The following is a 16,336-nucleotide window of genomic DNA, read 5'->3' as shown; positions in this document are numbered from 1 at the left end:
TAATCTCGGTTGGAGCCCCCGGTCACATGACACTATATAAAGGATTAAGGGTTGCAGGAAAACCAACGCTAGTCCCTCGCTCTAAACCCTAATCCATACATAGACACAAATCGCCTAGACGTCGGAGTGACCGAAAGAGCTCTTCCCATCGGCCTCGGATCTCAACGCCCTAACGGGCACTGGGTCCAACTGTCGCTCCCTGTAGGACATCGGCGAGGGCGCGAGGCGACGGTGGCGACATCACCGGCGGCGGCGACCGGGTACTACTACAAGGCAACGGTATGTTTCTTCCTTCCTCTGTGTGTTTACAGTGAGCATATGTTTAGATCCACACATTCTTTATCCTAAGTACCTCGGATTAGTCTAAGTTTGGACTCAGTTAGATCATATAGGCCTAACACTATCGTCTTGCTTACGACGAAGCCGTGTCGTCGCGTTTCCGCTGTCGTCACGAGCCAAAACGAGGCACGCGCGACCTGTGCTGTGCTGCATCTGCCTCCTCGTCGCCGCCGCGCCTGTCGCCAGACAATCACCACGCCAGCGCCGCGGCTTTGCCGATCGCAACAGCTGCTGGTTGACGCCACGCCGTCGCTGCCATATTAAGCCAGCGCGCCATGCTAATCTGGGCGCTCCCGCGCACGCGCAGGACCTTCTTTCCCCGCCGTCGTATTTATTCGTTTTCGCAGGGCGGAGGGCCGAGCGCCCGAGCCGCCTTGCAAACAAACCCACGACGAGCCGTCGAATCCAGCAAGCCCCAGCGCAGCTCGTGCGACGTGGCCCGTGCGTGTGCGTGCCACGCGGTTCAGACGCGCCGCGCGGCGCTGGGAGAGCCGGCCGTCGTCTGATCGGAGGCCAGCCGTGTGCCTCGCCCTCATCCTGGTGCTCGCTGGAGGGTGGAGGCTGACGACGACGACGCCTTGCTAATTTGCAGCAGGGAGAGAGAGAGACACCCCAGCCGTCCGAGAGCGGTCGGGCGGCTGTGCTGGTGGACCAAAAATAGCGAGCGACCGTGCCATGCATGCCGCGCGCTGACGAGGCGTTCGGCACGGCTCCGCTCCGCCTCCGCTCCACCAACCGAGGATTAGGCGTCGTCGCCCCGTGCCACAGGCGCCGCGCCCAGATCGGTGACCGGCGGCTGGTGCGCGCGCGCGCGCATGGCGTTGCCCCTGCAGAACGGCCTCCCCGGCAGGGCGCCGGCCACGCCACCGCCGACGCAGCTCATGGAACGGCTCTCGTCGTCAGACGGCAGCGCCGAGGCAGAGGCGGATGCTGACAGGATCCCGGCGGCGGTGTTCGAGCGGGACCCGTCCGAGTCCAACAAGGACTGGAGCATGATGTCCACGGAGTCGGTGTTCGGCCTCCAGGTCGCGCCGTCCAGCGACTTCACCGGCTTCTTCCTGGCGCACCCGGAGCTCATGGACATCGCCACGCCGCCGCGCAGCAGCGCCGTCATCGACGCCGACAACGATGCCAAGGCCGCCCCTGCCATCGTCTCGCCGCCCTTCGAGAGCATCCCAGAGCTCCCCGAGAGCGCCATGAAGGGGAACTACTCCTTCGCCTTCCCAAAGTACTACGCATACCGCCACCTCGTTCCATGCGACACGTTCTTGTTGTTTTAGAAAGCTGAATCTTCTCGACCGGACCAACTGATGAACAAAATCTGATGGCGCAGTTTGATAGAGGACAAGAGGAACTACTCCAAGAAGCAGTCTCATCGAGACCACCAGCCGGAAGCAGCAGCAGCAACGACGGAGGCGGTCAAGGCCGCGCCAGCACCGCCAGTAGTTGAAGCGAAGGCGGAGCCGCAGCCGGAGACAAGAAGCAAACCGGAGGCAGGAAAGGGCGGCTTGTTCTCCTGCTTCCCCTGCTGCTGATAAGCAAGCAAAATGCAGCGGCCAGCATGATGTCTCTGTAAATAGCCACTTGGGCGTTAGGGTGCGAGGAAATGTGAGGGTAAGTGTAAGGGCAAGGGGTTTCCGGGTACAAAGATGGTGTTGGAGGTTCTTGCAATGCAAGGAAGTATATATATGTATGTATGTCGAATTCAGAATGGCTTACTTGCTTCACTGGCGGTGCAAACGATCTTTTTATGTACTATGGAGACACTGAACAATTCCAAGTCAATTTCGACGCTTCTATAATGAATGCCATCTACAGTTCAGTTCTGAAAGTGGAGTTGTAATGATCCTCCTACTTTGCTAACATGACCTCAATCTGGATGTAAACAACTAGGAAAATCACAGGGGCCTCATGATGTAAGATAACTCTGGCTTAATGGTTACACGGCAGAGAAGGTTCCCCTAGCACAACACAAAATTCAGCAGAGTTCTCTCAGATGAGCTGAACATGATACGACCTGCAGCACAACTTAAAGTTCGCAAACAAATGAAATTCAAGTGCCAAAGATTTGAGTTATTTGTATCATGTGCAACTACATGCTGAATACCCAAGCAAACAAGGGACGGGGGCAAGAGGATGACTCCTTGGACAGTTAAAGCATAGTACACAAATTCTGGGATGGAATCTCCATCACACAGAACAGGCATTCTGATCTAGTAGAACGGTAATGCCAACCGCTTGCGAGTAACTTCATGTTTGCATACCGTTCAACTAGAAGACCCTACTGTTGGCTGGAGACTGGAGCGGCATCTTCATTCTGTGCAGGTTCGGCTGCCACGATTTTCTTAGCGACTTGTTTGGGAATATCAAGGTCATCTTGCATGCAACGTTGCAAAGGATGGGATACAAGAATGCACATCTGACGAAAGAGCACGCGAGCAAGCCCTTGACCAGTCTCGAGAATGTACCCCTCATACTGGCTGACATGCTCAAGAACATCGACCAAGGCATCATATACCTTCTGTGGGCAGTTGTCAGGATTTGGCTTGTCGTGGAGATAGATTATGTCGAGGGTGAAATTCTTTGGCTTCACGGGCCACTGATGCTGTGGCTTTGTAGAGGAACGGCAGTATATGAGCACCTGGAATGATTAACCTTGAAGCAATCAAGACCCAAGACATTATATAACTGATGAAGAAATGGAAAGTAGATAACTGCAGGAGCCTGTGTAGCATGTTATGCACAGAAGGATAGATAGTGATCCGAGGAAAATTAGCACCACGATAATTCAGAGTGATCCTGCATTTTACATATATGAAAACAAACTAATATTTCGAGAGCACTATAATTAATGATAAGAGGCCTTTATGTTAAATTTACATCACAAGTTGGTGATAATAATTAGAAAAATTATAAACAATGTTCTAACTCGTAACTCGTAAGTGCTGGATATCCAATTGGTTATCAGACACTAAAACGGGGCAGAATTAGCTGACAGACATTACTAAAGCAATGTAAAACTGGATCGTGGGTAGTTACAAAAAGAGCTTACCACCCGGAGAATCCGGCCTTGCGATTCTGCTCTTTTCCCTTCCTGGCAAGCTGTCATAAAGAGCTGGGTCAGATCAGCCATAGCATATCTTGTTTCTGAAGCAGACAAGGAATGGATTGCCTCCATTGCGAAACCAGCATCACTGCTGAAGCCCTTCTTCACCTTAAAATTGAAAGGGGACAGATTATATTAACCAATATATTATCGCACACTAAAATACAATAAGCACCTTGATTTACCAATAACTCTCAGAGCAAACTACAGAACAATAATGCACGATGATTGGGGAAATTTGGGGGCGAATATCTCACTCCACGCTTAACTTAAATCCAGCCTAAACAGAACTCCCTCACGTAGATCCCCTCATCATACCTCGAATTGGGCGCTCAAACATTACCACGTCACAGAACAAATCGTGATTGGTAGTATGACTGTATGTCTGTATGAGACAGCAGGTAGTCATCTAGTAACAGTTCTGCACAAATAGGAATAATCGTCCCCTAAATTTCTCGTCGACAAGAGCAAAGAACGCGAAGACCGACTAGATGTTGCCGAGAAATTAAGGGATCAGATGAGGGGAACCGTGGTACCATGGAGAACGTCTCGCCGAGGGAGGCGAAGGCGAAGCGGTGCTCTGGGCACATGGTGAGCTTGCTGTGGACGAACAGCAGCAGCGCCTGCCTGACCGCGTCCATCCGCCTGACCACGGTCCGGGGCCCCGCCGCCGGGGCACCCCCGGCCCCCGCGGGCTGCGTCGGCTGCGGCGAAGCGGTGGAGGTGGAGCCCGAGGACGCTGCGGCGGCGGCGGCGGACTTCATCTCGGCGCGGGCCTCGAGGTCAACGTCGACGCAGAAGAGAATGTCCTCCGCGGGGAGGCGGACTGGCGGCAGCGAGTAGCAGCGCATCGCCGGCACCGGCGCGGGGTCCGTCGCCATCAGGACAGCGGGTGGTGTAGGCTGGGGGGTTCGGTTTCGGTCAGGCAGACCGCAGACGGTGTGGGAAGTGGGAACGGTTGGGTTCGGTCAGAACTAGGTCCAGACGAAATGACAGTCCTCGGCTCCTCGCTGGATTCGGTGTAAGTGTGTCTCGAGCAACATTATCTCATATTCTCTGTCATTTATAGCAGGCTTTAGAAGATTTCGTCCATTATATCTTTTTATTTATAGCAGGATACTCTAAATTACGTCCTTTATCCACATGTTTGGTTCATGGACGGTGTCAGCCTGGTCCGTACGGGCGTGGCTGCACCGTGCCTGCACGCGCGCGTACGCGCCGAGCGTCCGTTTCTAGCGGGTCTGGCTCGCTGTTGTTTCTTGCACCCGCTCAGCCTGGTTATGCAGAGAAGTGAAACAAACAAAATGTGCTTTGAGGATTTGTGGATGCAGTTTCTCCCCCGGTACAACCAACCAAACACACGGTATATCTACAGTACTAACAGAATTCTTAAACTACTTTATTTTTCTCAAAATTAAATTGTATTTAGTTTGTACATAATGTACATTTTGTAATTAAATGAACAAATCTCTACTACTTATTAAGGCTGCAATAGTAGTCGGTCATTCCGCGTTCTGCCCATTCCGTGTTCTGCCTTTCCGATTCCCTCCTCCCCTCCATTCTCATTCCCCCGTAGCTACCACTACACCATATGTGTGTTTATGTCTACATCTATAACAGAAAACACATCTACTACATCTCTCTCTAAGCCCACCTGCTACCCTTGCACAATGCGTAGTAGTAGATAAGTATCACCGAGATTCTTGAATTATATTTTTGGATGAAGGGAGTAGTATTTAAAGAAGAGCCTTGCATGCAATTTCTTTTATTTGAATAATGTTTTTAACTTAAATTCTTTTTTTGCATGTGTGACATTTATTCTTTGTAATATTTTTTCCATGGATCTGACTTGTGAGTCATTTTTATAAACTAACGCCAAACATGAATTCATGTTTCTTACTTAAAAACCCCGAACAAACACTATTAGCAGGAGGCACTCGCGTTGGGGTCGCTCATCGACGACAAGAAGAAACTTGGCGACTGCCAGTTCGACCTCTAGAAGCAGTCCTACGTGGTCGCATGTGCCGCTATGTACGACAAGCTCCGGCGCAGCCGCCGCTTGGACGCGGTGCAGAGCGGCTGCTCCGCGTTGTCCATCGTCAAACAGGGGGACCTCATGGTCGTCGCCAACGTCGGCGACTCTCGGGTTGTTCTAGGCACCGCATTCGACGACGACGCCATCACGTCGTCCAGCTCATCATCCACCTGAAGTCCAACCTGCCACGTAAGTCGCTACTAACTGGCCATGAATTCTTGTGTGCTGAGACGATAGTCGTTGCTGACGTTGTATGAGTATCCTCGAACACGATGTATGTAGAGGAGTAGCGCATCCGGTGGTGCAACGGCCAGGGGTACTACCTTGCTGATGAGCCTGGGGTGCACTTCGTTTTACAGCCTAGCCAAGAGTCATTAGTACTCGGTATGTCGCGCACGTTCGACGACTACTATATCGAGGACTGTGACGTCATCTTGGCGCCAGAGGTGACGTAGGGGAGGACCGACAACAATGACCAGTTCGTCATCCTCGCCACCGTTGAGGTAGCTTTTGTGCCGACTTGCCTTTAATTCTCTTCGTAAACACACACTTGTCTTTTTGTTTAAGCAAAAGCGTATGGTGGTTGTCGGCGTTTCGAGACCGGGGGGTCCCTAAGCCGACGAGTGAGTGTGCTGCGTGCCCCAGCCCAGATGGGTCGAGCGCGTGGGCGAGCGTGAAGGGGGGAGAGGCGAGGTGGCCGGAGACGGGCGTGAGAGAGGTGGAAGTCCCGCGGCCTTCGTGTTCGTCCCGCGCCCAGGTCGGGTGCGCTTGCAGTAGGGGGGTTACAAGCGTCCACGCGGGTGAGGGAAGCGAGCGGCCCCAAGAGAGCGCCTGTCCCGTCCTCGGTCCCGCGCGGCCAACCCTCTCTAAGAAGGCCCTGGTCCTTCCTTTTATAGTCGTAAGGAGAGGATCCAGGTGTACAATGGGGGTGTAGCAGAGTGCTACGTGTCTAGCGGAGGGAGAGCTAGCGCCCTAAGTACATGCCAATGTGGCAGCCGGAGAGATCTTGGCACCCTGCTGGTGTGATATCGTGGCTGTCGGAGGAGCAACGGAGCTTGGCGGAAGGACAGCTGTCGGAGCGGTCGAGTCCTTGCTGACGTCCACCGGCTTCCGTAAGAGAGCTGAGAGCCGCCGCCGTCATAGAGCTTGGGAGGCGCCATCATTGCCTATCTGGCGGAGCTGGCTAGATGGGACACCGGTCTTGTTCTCTGCGGCCCGAGTCGGCTCGGGGTAGAGTGGTGATGGCGCTCCCTGTTGACGTGGCGGGCCCGCGCCCGAGGCCGGGCGACGTGGGGGCTCCTCCGAAGCTGGGGTCGAATCTGTCTTCCGTTGCCGAGGCCGAGTCCGAGCCCCCGGGTCGGGCGAGGCGGAAGTCGTTCGGCAGAGGCCAGGGCGAAGTCCGAGCCCTGGGGTCGGGCGAGGCGGAGTTCGTCGTCTTCCGGGGCCGAGCCCGAGTCCGAGCCCTGGGGTCGGGCGGAGCGGAGTTCGCCGTCTTCCGGGTCTTAGCCCGAGTCCGAGCCCTGGGGTCGGGCGGAGCGGAGTTCGCCGTCTTCCGGGTCTTAGCCCGAGTCCGAGCCCTGGGGTCGGGCGGAGCGGAGTTCGCCGTCTTCCGGGTCTTAGCCCGAGTCCGAGCCCTGGGGTCGGGCGGAGCGGAGTTCGCCGTCTTCCGGGTCTTAGCCCGAGTCCGAGCCCTGGGGTCGGGCGGAGCGGAGTTCGTCGTCTTCCGGGTCTTAGCCCGAGTCCGAGCCCTGGGGTCGGGCGGAGCGGAGTTCCCTATGGCGCCCCTGGCGAGGCCTGACTGCCTGTCAGACTCACTCTTTCGAGTGGCACCGCAGTCGGAGTGGTGCAGGCGGCGCTGTCCTTCTGTCAGACCGGTCAGTGGAGCAGCGGAGTGACAGCGGTCACTTCGGCTCTGCCGGGGGGCGTGCGTCAGGATAGAGGTGTCAGGCCACCTTTGCGTTAAATGCCCCTGCAACTCGGTCAGTCGGTGCGGCGATTTAGTCAGGGTTGCTTCTTAGCGAAGCCAAGGCCTCGGGCGAGCCGGAGATGTGTCCGCCGTTAAAAGGGGGGCCTCGGGCGAGACGGAAGTCCCTCGAGGTCGGCTGCCCGAGTCCGAGGCTAGGCTCGGGTGAAGCGTGATCGAGTCACTCGTATGGACTGATCCCTGACTTAATCGCACCCATCAGGCCTCTACAGCTTTATGCTGATGGGGGTTACCAGCTGAGAATTAGGCGTAATGAGGGTACCCCTAATTATGGTCCCCGACAGTAGCCCCCGAGCCTCGAAGGGAGTGTTAGCACTCGCTTGGAGGCTTTCGTCGCACTTTTTTGCAAGGGGACCAGCCTTCCTCGGTTGCATTTCATTCCGGTGGGTGCGCGCGAGCGCACCCGCCGGGTGTAGCCCCAGAGGCCTCGGAGGAGTGGTTTCACTCCTTCGAGGTCTTAATGCCTTGCGTAACGCTTCGGCTGGTCTGGTTGTTCCCTCATGCGAACTGGCCGTAGCCCGGGTGCACGGTCGGGGCCGAAGTTCTCGGGCTGGTATGTTGACGCTGTCAACGGTTCGGCCGGAGCCGGGTTTGCGAGAGCAGCCCCCGAGCCTCCGCACAGGGCGAGAGGACGATCAGGGACAGACTCGACTTTTTGCATACGCCCCTACGTCGCCTTTCCGCAAGGAGGAGGGGGGGAGTGCGCCATGTTACCCTCGATGTGCACCGAACATGGTGTCTCCGGTGAGCTGCAAGCGGGTAATCCGAGTGGACGTCCGTGCCCCGTTCGTTGGGGGTCGGCTAGGGGCCCAGAGGCACGCCCAAAAGTACCTGCGGGTGATCTGCCGGACCCGGTCCCCTGGCGACGGGGTCCGAGGGCTCGATGCCTCCCTCCGATGGGATTCCGTTACAAGATCGTTCCCGCTGGTCTCGGAAATGTCCTAGGGTACCTCGGGAGCGCAGCCCGAGCCTCGGTTATGTATCGAACGTACCCCTGGTCATCCCTCGCTCGGCGTCTGAGGCGACTGTGAACCCTTCGGGGGCCAGCCTTCGAACCTCTGATCAGTAATGGGCGCGGAGCCCGAGTAGCCTGAGGCGGCCATGGAGCCCTTCGGGGGGGCCGGCCTTCGAACCCCTGACCAGTAGTGGGTGTCGGGCCCATGCGATCTGAGGCGACTGTTGAACCCTTCGGAGGGCCAGCCTTCGAACCTCTGATCAGTAGGGGGGCTCGGAGCCCGGTTCCTTCACAGGGAAGGATCCTTTTCGGGGTATCCCCCTTTCCCGGTCCCTGTTGCAAGAGATAGAGAAAGAGGAAAAAGGGAAAAGGATACGAAATCGAACGACGTGGCGTACCTTTTTTGGCGCGATTATTACGGCGAAGGCGAAGCGTCATCCGCTTCTCCTGCCAGAAGCGCCGCCTGTCCCGCCGCGGAGTTAATGCGACGGGGCGAGTGGTTGGCGGGGCGGCCGTTGCGCGTGCGCGAGCCGTTCGAGGAACGGATCACGGGCGCACCGTCTTCACGCCGTGGGAGGAGGCTCTCTTTCTGTCCCTGGATGGGACGTGAGCCTGGCTGACGACGTGACTGCTGCTCCCGTCCGCCTGCCACCGTCATTACTGTCGGCCCACTTTCGGCCGCATTGACCGTCGCGCCAGGCTGGCGCCGCTGGGTCGTGCGCTGGGTTGCCTCGAGTCGCGGCATAGGCTCCGCAACCGAAGAGGTGCGACGGTGGCACAAGTGGTGGCACGGTTGCTTGCATGCAACAACTGGTGCGCTGGTTGCGTGACGCGTGGGCCTGGGCCTCCAAGCTGGCGTGTCAGAAGTCGGAGAAGCGCGTCCACCTGGCGCAGTTGCATGCCGCCTGCATGGCTGCCCGCCCCTCCCGCCCGTTGGTCTGGGCAAAAGTGGGGGGTCGCTTGTAACCGCTGGGCGGTTGTGCGCACCACGCGCGGCGGTTTGGCTTCTTCTGCTCGGAGCCGGTCTGCATGACATGCGGGACCCAGCCCCCGAGTCGCAGGGGTGGGCCTTGGAGCGTGTTGGAGAAGACTCAGCCCGCGGCGTTTGGGGCGCACGTAGGGAGAGTTGCCTTTAAAAGGAGGGCGACCCCTTTCGGAAGGCGACCACGCCTTCTTCCTCCCTCATGCGTCGTGTCTTTCCATCTTCCAAGCCCCTGGATGGGGGGTGCCCACCGTCTTTCCGCCTCCTCGTTGGAGGAACACAACTCCGTGGGAGTTGGTACCTTTCAGCCATCGTTCGGCTTCAAGGATTTTCATCACACAGCCTGGTTGCTCCCCTCCGCCGGTGGCCACCCAAGATGGTGACCTCCAGTTCGACGGTGGGGAGAGCGTGCCAGGCTGCGGCCTCTACCCCTCCCTCGGCCTCAAGGATTTTCATCATCCAGGCCAAGATGAAGGATGAGGCGAGTCGGGGGGCTGCCCCCGCATGGGCCGGCTGCCTTTTTCTTCCCCCGCGCCCGGGGGAGAATGGCATCCTTCCGTCCCACGGGGACTTCCTCCAGCCATGCCGGGATAGGTAGGGCGCCAGTAGCCCTGGGTCTCCGTCTCCTGGCCTGAATGGCTGGTTCTCGTCCTCTGTGGGTGAGAGCCTCTCGATGTTCGTCCCCCAAAGGTCTGAGGTCGCTCGTACCCGCGGGGACGGAACCGGAGTTCCGTTTGTTATGGCACCTTGAATGCCAGTGTTTTATGTTCATTGTGGCTGTCGAGGCCTGAACATGTATGTAATTTCGGCACGGAGCCGTGTTTTTTCCTCATTTTCGAGCACTAAGTCTCGCCTGTTGATTATCTGTACCGCTTCACCAAGCATGAGTCGCCCCGTGTCAAGGTGACGAGTGAGGTATCCGTATCCCGGAGGCGTAGGAATCCCTCGGCTCGATCGGCCTTATTGTCTGAGGCTCCTCTAGCTTAGTTAAAGAGACCCCTCGGCCGCTCCTCGACGAGCCGAGGCCAGGGGTAGCGATATCAGTACGAACAGAGGCGGAGTTGGCTCGAAAATGGGAACCTGGTTGGCCGGAGCCTAGCCGGGTTGTCCGTCAGCGGATCCGACGCCGGAGTCGATCAGCCGAGGCCTCGGGTCGGGCTAGCGCCCTTGGAAGATGGTTGGCCGAGGCCCCGGGGGTAGCCGGCCGAGCCGCCTGCTCGGGCCGGATTCCTGGAGAAGTCCTCGGATCGCGTCGCCGTCCGAGGCTGGGTCGGACCTTGCTGAAGACGTCGTCGATGCCGAAGGTGCTACGGCCCCCTTCAGCGTGAAGACCCGAGCCTGCAGGATCAGATCGTCTTGTAGCGCGTGCCTTCTGCGGCCGTTGAGGCCAGAAAACACACCCTCGCTGCGCTTGTAAAGCTGCGTCTCTTTTCCCTTATTCCGAGCATCTGGACTTTCCGTCGGTAACAGGGATGTTTGTGCGGGCGAGAGTTGCTTCTCGCGGAAGGTGATGAGTGAGGTATCCGTATCCCGGAGGCGTAGGAGTCCCTCGGCTCGGTCGGCCTTGCCGCTTACGCGTACCTTCACCCGTCCATGAGGCCCTGTCTCCGACTTAGTCGAGGAAGCTTGAAGGACCACTTTGGCAGAAGAGCTTCCGAACGTGAAGACTTGTCCGGTCCACGGAGTCGCTTTATCCGAACGCGAGTTACTTATCGCAGAAGGTGATGAGTGAGGTATCCGTATCCCGGAGGCGTAGGAGTCCCTCGGCTCGGTCAGCCTTGGCTGCTTACGTGTACTCCGTCGTTTCCAGGATCCGCTTTTCGAAGTAGTCAAAAAGCACGAAAGAAATTCTGCTAAAAAGAGATCTTTTTTTGAGGGAAAAATTCGACGCAGAGGGGGTCTCCCCCCCTTTTAGCCCCCGAGGGAGGGTCGGGCTCTGCCGAGGCGAGGCCGACCCTTCCTTGATGACTAAACTTTGCATGGGTGCGAAGTATACGAACAACTTGAAAACATCTTAAGGGTAGAAGCGACGTAGCTGTTTGATGTTCCAGGCGTTGCCGTAGATCTCGCCTTGATTATTGGCCAGCTTGTATCTTCCGGGCTTCAGGACTTTGGCGATGACGAATGGCCCCTCCCAGGGGGGCGTGAGCTTGTGCCTCCCTCGGGCGTCTTGCCGCAGCCGAAGCACCAGATCGCCCACCTGGAGGTCTCGGGACCGGACCCCTCGGGCGTGGTAGCGTCGTAGGGACTGCTGGTACCGTGCCGAGTGTAGTAAGGCCTTGTCCCGAGCCTCCTCCAGCTGGTCCAGCGAGTCTTCTCGGCTAGCTTGGTTGCTTTGTTCGTTGTAGGCCTTCGCCCTCGGGGAGCCGTATTCCAGGTCAGTGGGCAAGATGGCCTCGGCCCCATAGACCAGGAAGAACGGCGTGAAACCCGTGGCTCGGCTTGGCGTTGTCCTCAGGCTCCAGACCACCGAGGGGAGTTCCTTCATCCATCGCTTGCCGAACTTGTTGAGGCCGTTGTAGATCCGGGGCTTGAGCCCTTGTAGAATCATGCCGTTGGCACGCTCTACTTGCCCATTCGTCATGGGATGAGCCACGGCAGCCCAGTCCACCCGGATGTGGTGGTCTTCGCAGAAATCCAAGAATTTTTTGCCGGTGAACTGGGTACCGTTGTCGGTGATGATGGAGTTTGGGACCCCGAAGCGATGGATGATGTTGGTGAAAAACGCCACCGTCTGCTCAGACCTGATGCTGTTCAGGGGTCGGACCTCGATCCACTTGGAGAATTTGTCGATGGCGACCAGCAGGTGCGTGTAGCCCCCGGGCGCCTTCTGCAAGGGACCGACGAGGTCTAGACCCCACACAGCGAAGGGCCAGGTGATGGGTATCGTCTGCAGAGCCTGAGCGAGCAGGTGGGTCTGCTTCGCATAGAATTGGCACCCTTCGTAGGTGCGGACAATTCTAGTAGCGTCAGCCACCGTCGTTGGCCAGTAGAAGCCTTGCCAAAAAGCATTCCCGACAAGGGCTCGGGGTGCTGCATGATGGCCGCAAGCCCCCGAGTGTATTTCTTGCAGGAGTTCCTGACCTTCGGCGATGGAGATGCATCGCTGGAGGACGCCTGAGGGGCTGCGGTGGTAGAGCTCCTCCTCATCGCCCAGTAAGACAAACGACTTGGCGCGTCGCGCTACCCGCCGAGCCTCGGATTGGTCGAGGGGTAGCTCTCCTCGGCGGAGATATTGCAGGTACGGGGCCTGCCAATCTTGATCAGGCGTGGCCCCGCTCTGCCCTTCCTCGACGTCCAGTGCCTCGCCCTCGGGGGCCGAGGGTACCTCGGGGGCCGAGGGTACCTCGGGCTGTGCCGAGGGTGCCTCGGGCTGTGCCGAGGGTACCTCGGGCTGTGCCGAGGGTGCCTCGGGCTCGGGAGCGTCGTCGATCTTGACAGAGGGTTGATGCAGATCCCGGGAGAAGACGTCTGGGGGGACCGTCGTTCGCCCTGAGGCTATTTTAGCCAGCTCGTCTGCAGTCTCGTTGTAGCGCCGAGCGATGTGGTTGAGCTCGAGCCCGAAGAACTTGTCTTCCAGGCGCCGAACCTCATCGCAGTAGGCCTCCATCTTCGGGTCGCGGCAGTGGGAGTTCTTCATGACTTGGTCGATGACGAGTTGTGAGTCACCGCGGGCGTCGAGGCGTCTGACCCCTAGCTCGATGGCGATCCGCAACCCGTTGACCAGAGCTTTGTACTCGGCCACATTGTTGGATGCCGGGAAATGGAGGCGTAGCACGTAGCGTAGGTGCTTCCCGAGGGGCGAGATGAAGAGCAGGCCCGCGCCGGCTCCCGTTTTCATCAGCGACCCGTTGAAAAACATGGTCCAGAGCTCCGGTTGGATCGGAGCTGTCGGCAGCTGGGTGTCGACCCATTCGGCCACGAAGTCCGCCAACACCTGGGACTTGATGGCCTTCCGAGGGGCGAACGAGATTGTTTCGCCCATGATTTCCACCGCCCACTTTGCGATCCTGCCCGAGGCCTCTCGGCACTGGATGATCTCCCCCAGGGGGAAGGATGACACCACAGTTACCGGATGAGACTCGAAGTAATGTCGTAACTTCCGCCTTGTTAGGATCACAGCATATAGCAGCTTCTGAACTTGTGGGTAGCGGATCTTGGTCTCGGACAGTACTTCGCTGACGAAGTAGACTGGCCTCTGAACGGGCAATGCATGCCCTTCCTCTTGCCTCTCGACCACAATCGCGGCGCTAACCACCTGAGTGGTTGCGGCGACGTAGACCAAGAGGGCTTCTCCATCAGCTGGGGGCACCAAGACAGGCGCCTTCGTAAGGAGCGCCTTCAGGTTCCCAAGGGCTTCCTCGGCCTCAGGGGTCCAAGCGAAACACTCGGCCTTCCTTAAGAGGCGGTACAGAGGCAGACCTCTTTCGCCGAGGCGTGAGATGAAGCGGCTCAGGGCCGCAAGACATCCCATGACCCTCTGTACGCCTTTTAAGTCCTTGATGGGTCCCATGCTGGTGATGGCTGCGATCTTCTCCGGGTTGGCTTCGATGCCACGCTCGGAGACGATGAACCCCAGGAGCATGCCTCGGGGCACCCCGAAGACACACTTCTCAGGATTGAGCTTGACTCCCTTCGCCTTGAGACATCGGAATGTCACTTCAAGGTCGGAGAGGAGGTCGGAAGCCTTCCTTGTCTTGACTACGATGTCATCGACGTAGGCCTCGACTGTGTGACCGATGTGTTCGCCGAACACATGGTTCATGCACCGCACCCGATGTGTTCGCGCCCGCATTCCTCAAACCGAACGGCATGGTGACATAGCAGTACATGCCGAACGGCGTGATGAAAGAAGTCGCGAGCTGGTCGGACTCTTTCATCCGGATTTGGTGATACCCTGAGTAGGCATCGAGGAAGGACAGGGTTTCGCACCCAGCGGTGGAATCCACGATTTGATCGATGCGAGGCAGAGGGTAGGGAACCTTCGGACATGCTTTGTTGAGACCAGTGTAGTCTACACACATCCGCCATTTCCCCCCTTTCTTCCTCACAAGCACAGGGTTGGCAAGCCATTCGGGATGGAATACCTCTTTGATTGTAGCACCTAAAAAATTCTATTTTGGGAAATGATTTCCGATAACAAATTCATTTCTTTATAGAATATATATCTCTAAACTAAACACATAATGATAACTAAGAATTTGGATTTAACCCAAAAGTGCAATTTAGGGAATTGGAAATAATACAGAAAAGAAGAGAGAGAGATGTTACAAAATACAAAATAAATTTACAAGAAAATAAACTCATCCCATAATGGCATGTTCAAAACAGACATTTAAATTTTAGTACAAATTCGTCACAAGATTTGAATTCAAATTTTAGGTTTAAGATAAAAAAAAGAGAAACAAAACAGGAAATAGAATTAAAAACAAAAGCGCTTGGGCTGAAACCTCCTTGGCAGCCCACTTAGTTTTCTCTCCCTCAGCCCATTTCCAAATTACTACCCGAGCAGCCCATGTCCTCCCGCGTGTGACTAGCTTTGGATGCCTGGTGGGCCCACGGTGTCATCCGCTACGTAGTCTCCCCGTGTGCGCGCGCTGGTCGTTCCTTGCGCCGACATGCACGGGCCCACTCGCCAGGATCGTCTTCACCGATGTCACCACACCTCAACTGAAGCAGCCAAGATCCCCAGCAACGGCCTGGGGCGGAAATCTAGCTAGCCGACCTCCCAATCTTGGCTCTGCTCCAGTATAAATTCGAATTCCCCAATCGCTCCCTGGTGTCAGACCCGTCTCCTCCGCGTCGCGTGCCCAGGAAACGGAGTTCTCCGCACAACCTTGCCGCACCCATCGGATCTCATGGCAATTCCCCAACAACCCGTGATTTCCGTGCTCTGCGTGGTCATGGCTCCCCAGAGATCTCGCGCACCTCTCGGAGTATAAAACTGGGTCCCTGCCCCCCCCTTTCCTTCGCTGTACCGCCATATGCAGTGAGGTAATAGCCGCCTAGGGCGAATCCAATGGGGGATGGCGTTCGGGGTCGGGATTCCAGTCAAGTTGCGTCGCCAGCATGAGGGGATGATAATCGAAGTCGAATCGAAGCTCGTGACGCCGTGGGTGGATGGGAATTTCTCATCGAAGTTTTCCCTCGCCCTGGATCCGCATCTCATCATGGTCGGGGTACCTCGACGTCCTAACTACGGGTAAGTGTGCCCTAGACCTGCTCGCCGTAGTCTCAACAACGCGTAGATTCGTTTCGATTTGATGGTGTCCACTGGGCGGAGCTCCTCGCTCGGTCATGGCCATGGCGCCGCCGCCGCTGGGGGTCTGCGCCACCATAGAATAGCCGCGGGAGGAAGAAGCTGGCCCTAGCCGTTCAAACAGCTATAGACGGTTTAGATTGGATCTCTCATACCCCTTTGCTCGATTTCAATCTGGCCGTTGATATGTAATCGGAGGGATAGACTGGCATATCACCAATTTGAAATCTTGGCCGTTGGATCTGGATCGTAAGGTTTTAGGGCTGGCGCGGATTGGGCTGATCGGCTTCCGATCTGAACCATTGATCTCTGATCCCGCGGTTGATATTGCATACCGATTCATAATGTACTCAATCTAATCTCGCGCGTCCGATTTGGATCGTGCGGTTCATAGCGCGCCGTACCCCTTCGGCCTGGCCGTCTTCCAAATGAACCCCTGTCCTTTGCTGAAATCAACCCGCCGTCCAGGGAATAGTGTCCTGAGTCTAGGGTTTATTTGCGCCGTGGCCCCTGTCTTCTCTGGTTATCTTGTGCCCAGCCCAGAAAATATAAAATTCAGTAAAAATGATTAGGAAATGATTTTTAATGTGAAAATAAATGCTAGAATTTGTTTAACCCCTAGAAAATTCATATTAAGTCCAAATGAGTCCATTCCAATTTCTACAATTTTGTAATA

General features: G+C 56.7%; 2 protein-coding genes across 2 annotated transcripts; one reads left to right on the top strand and one right to left on the bottom strand.

The window, feature by feature from the left end:
* The first annotated feature begins 709 nt into the window (after positions 1 to 709).
* On the top strand, positions 710 to 2,122 carry LOC100274165 (uncharacterized). The gene is made up of 2 exons (NM_001148540.1): positions 710 to 1,567; positions 1,673 to 2,122. Exons 1-2 carry the CDS (start codon positions 1,155 to 1,157, stop codon positions 1,872 to 1,874), a joined length of 615 nt encoding a protein of 204 aa, NP_001142012.1. The 5' UTR covers positions 710 to 1,154; the 3' UTR covers positions 1,875 to 2,122.
* A 108-nt stretch (positions 2,123 to 2,230) lies between these two features.
* Positions 2,231 to 4,350, bottom strand: LOC100193132 (uncharacterized). The gene is made up of 3 exons (NM_001138291.1): positions 3,982 to 4,350; positions 3,392 to 3,553; positions 2,231 to 2,980 (listed from the first exon to the last, which is right to left on the bottom strand). The coding sequence occupies exons 1-3, from the start codon at positions 4,324 to 4,326 to the stop codon at positions 2,621 to 2,623; spliced, it is 867 nt and encodes a 288-aa protein (NP_001131763.1). The 5' UTR covers positions 4,327 to 4,350; the 3' UTR covers positions 2,231 to 2,620.
* Positions 4,351 to 16,336: the final 11,986 nt, after the last annotated feature.

Source organism: Zea mays, chromosome 6, assembly GCF_902167145.1.
Source record: "Zea mays cultivar B73 chromosome 6, Zm-B73-REFERENCE-NAM-5.0, whole genome shotgun sequence".
Lineage (NCBI taxonomy): Eukaryota > Viridiplantae > Streptophyta > Magnoliopsida > Poales > Poaceae > Zea > Zea mays.
Note: the sequence above shows the minus strand (reverse complement) of the source record. Positions and strands in the feature narration are given on the sequence as shown.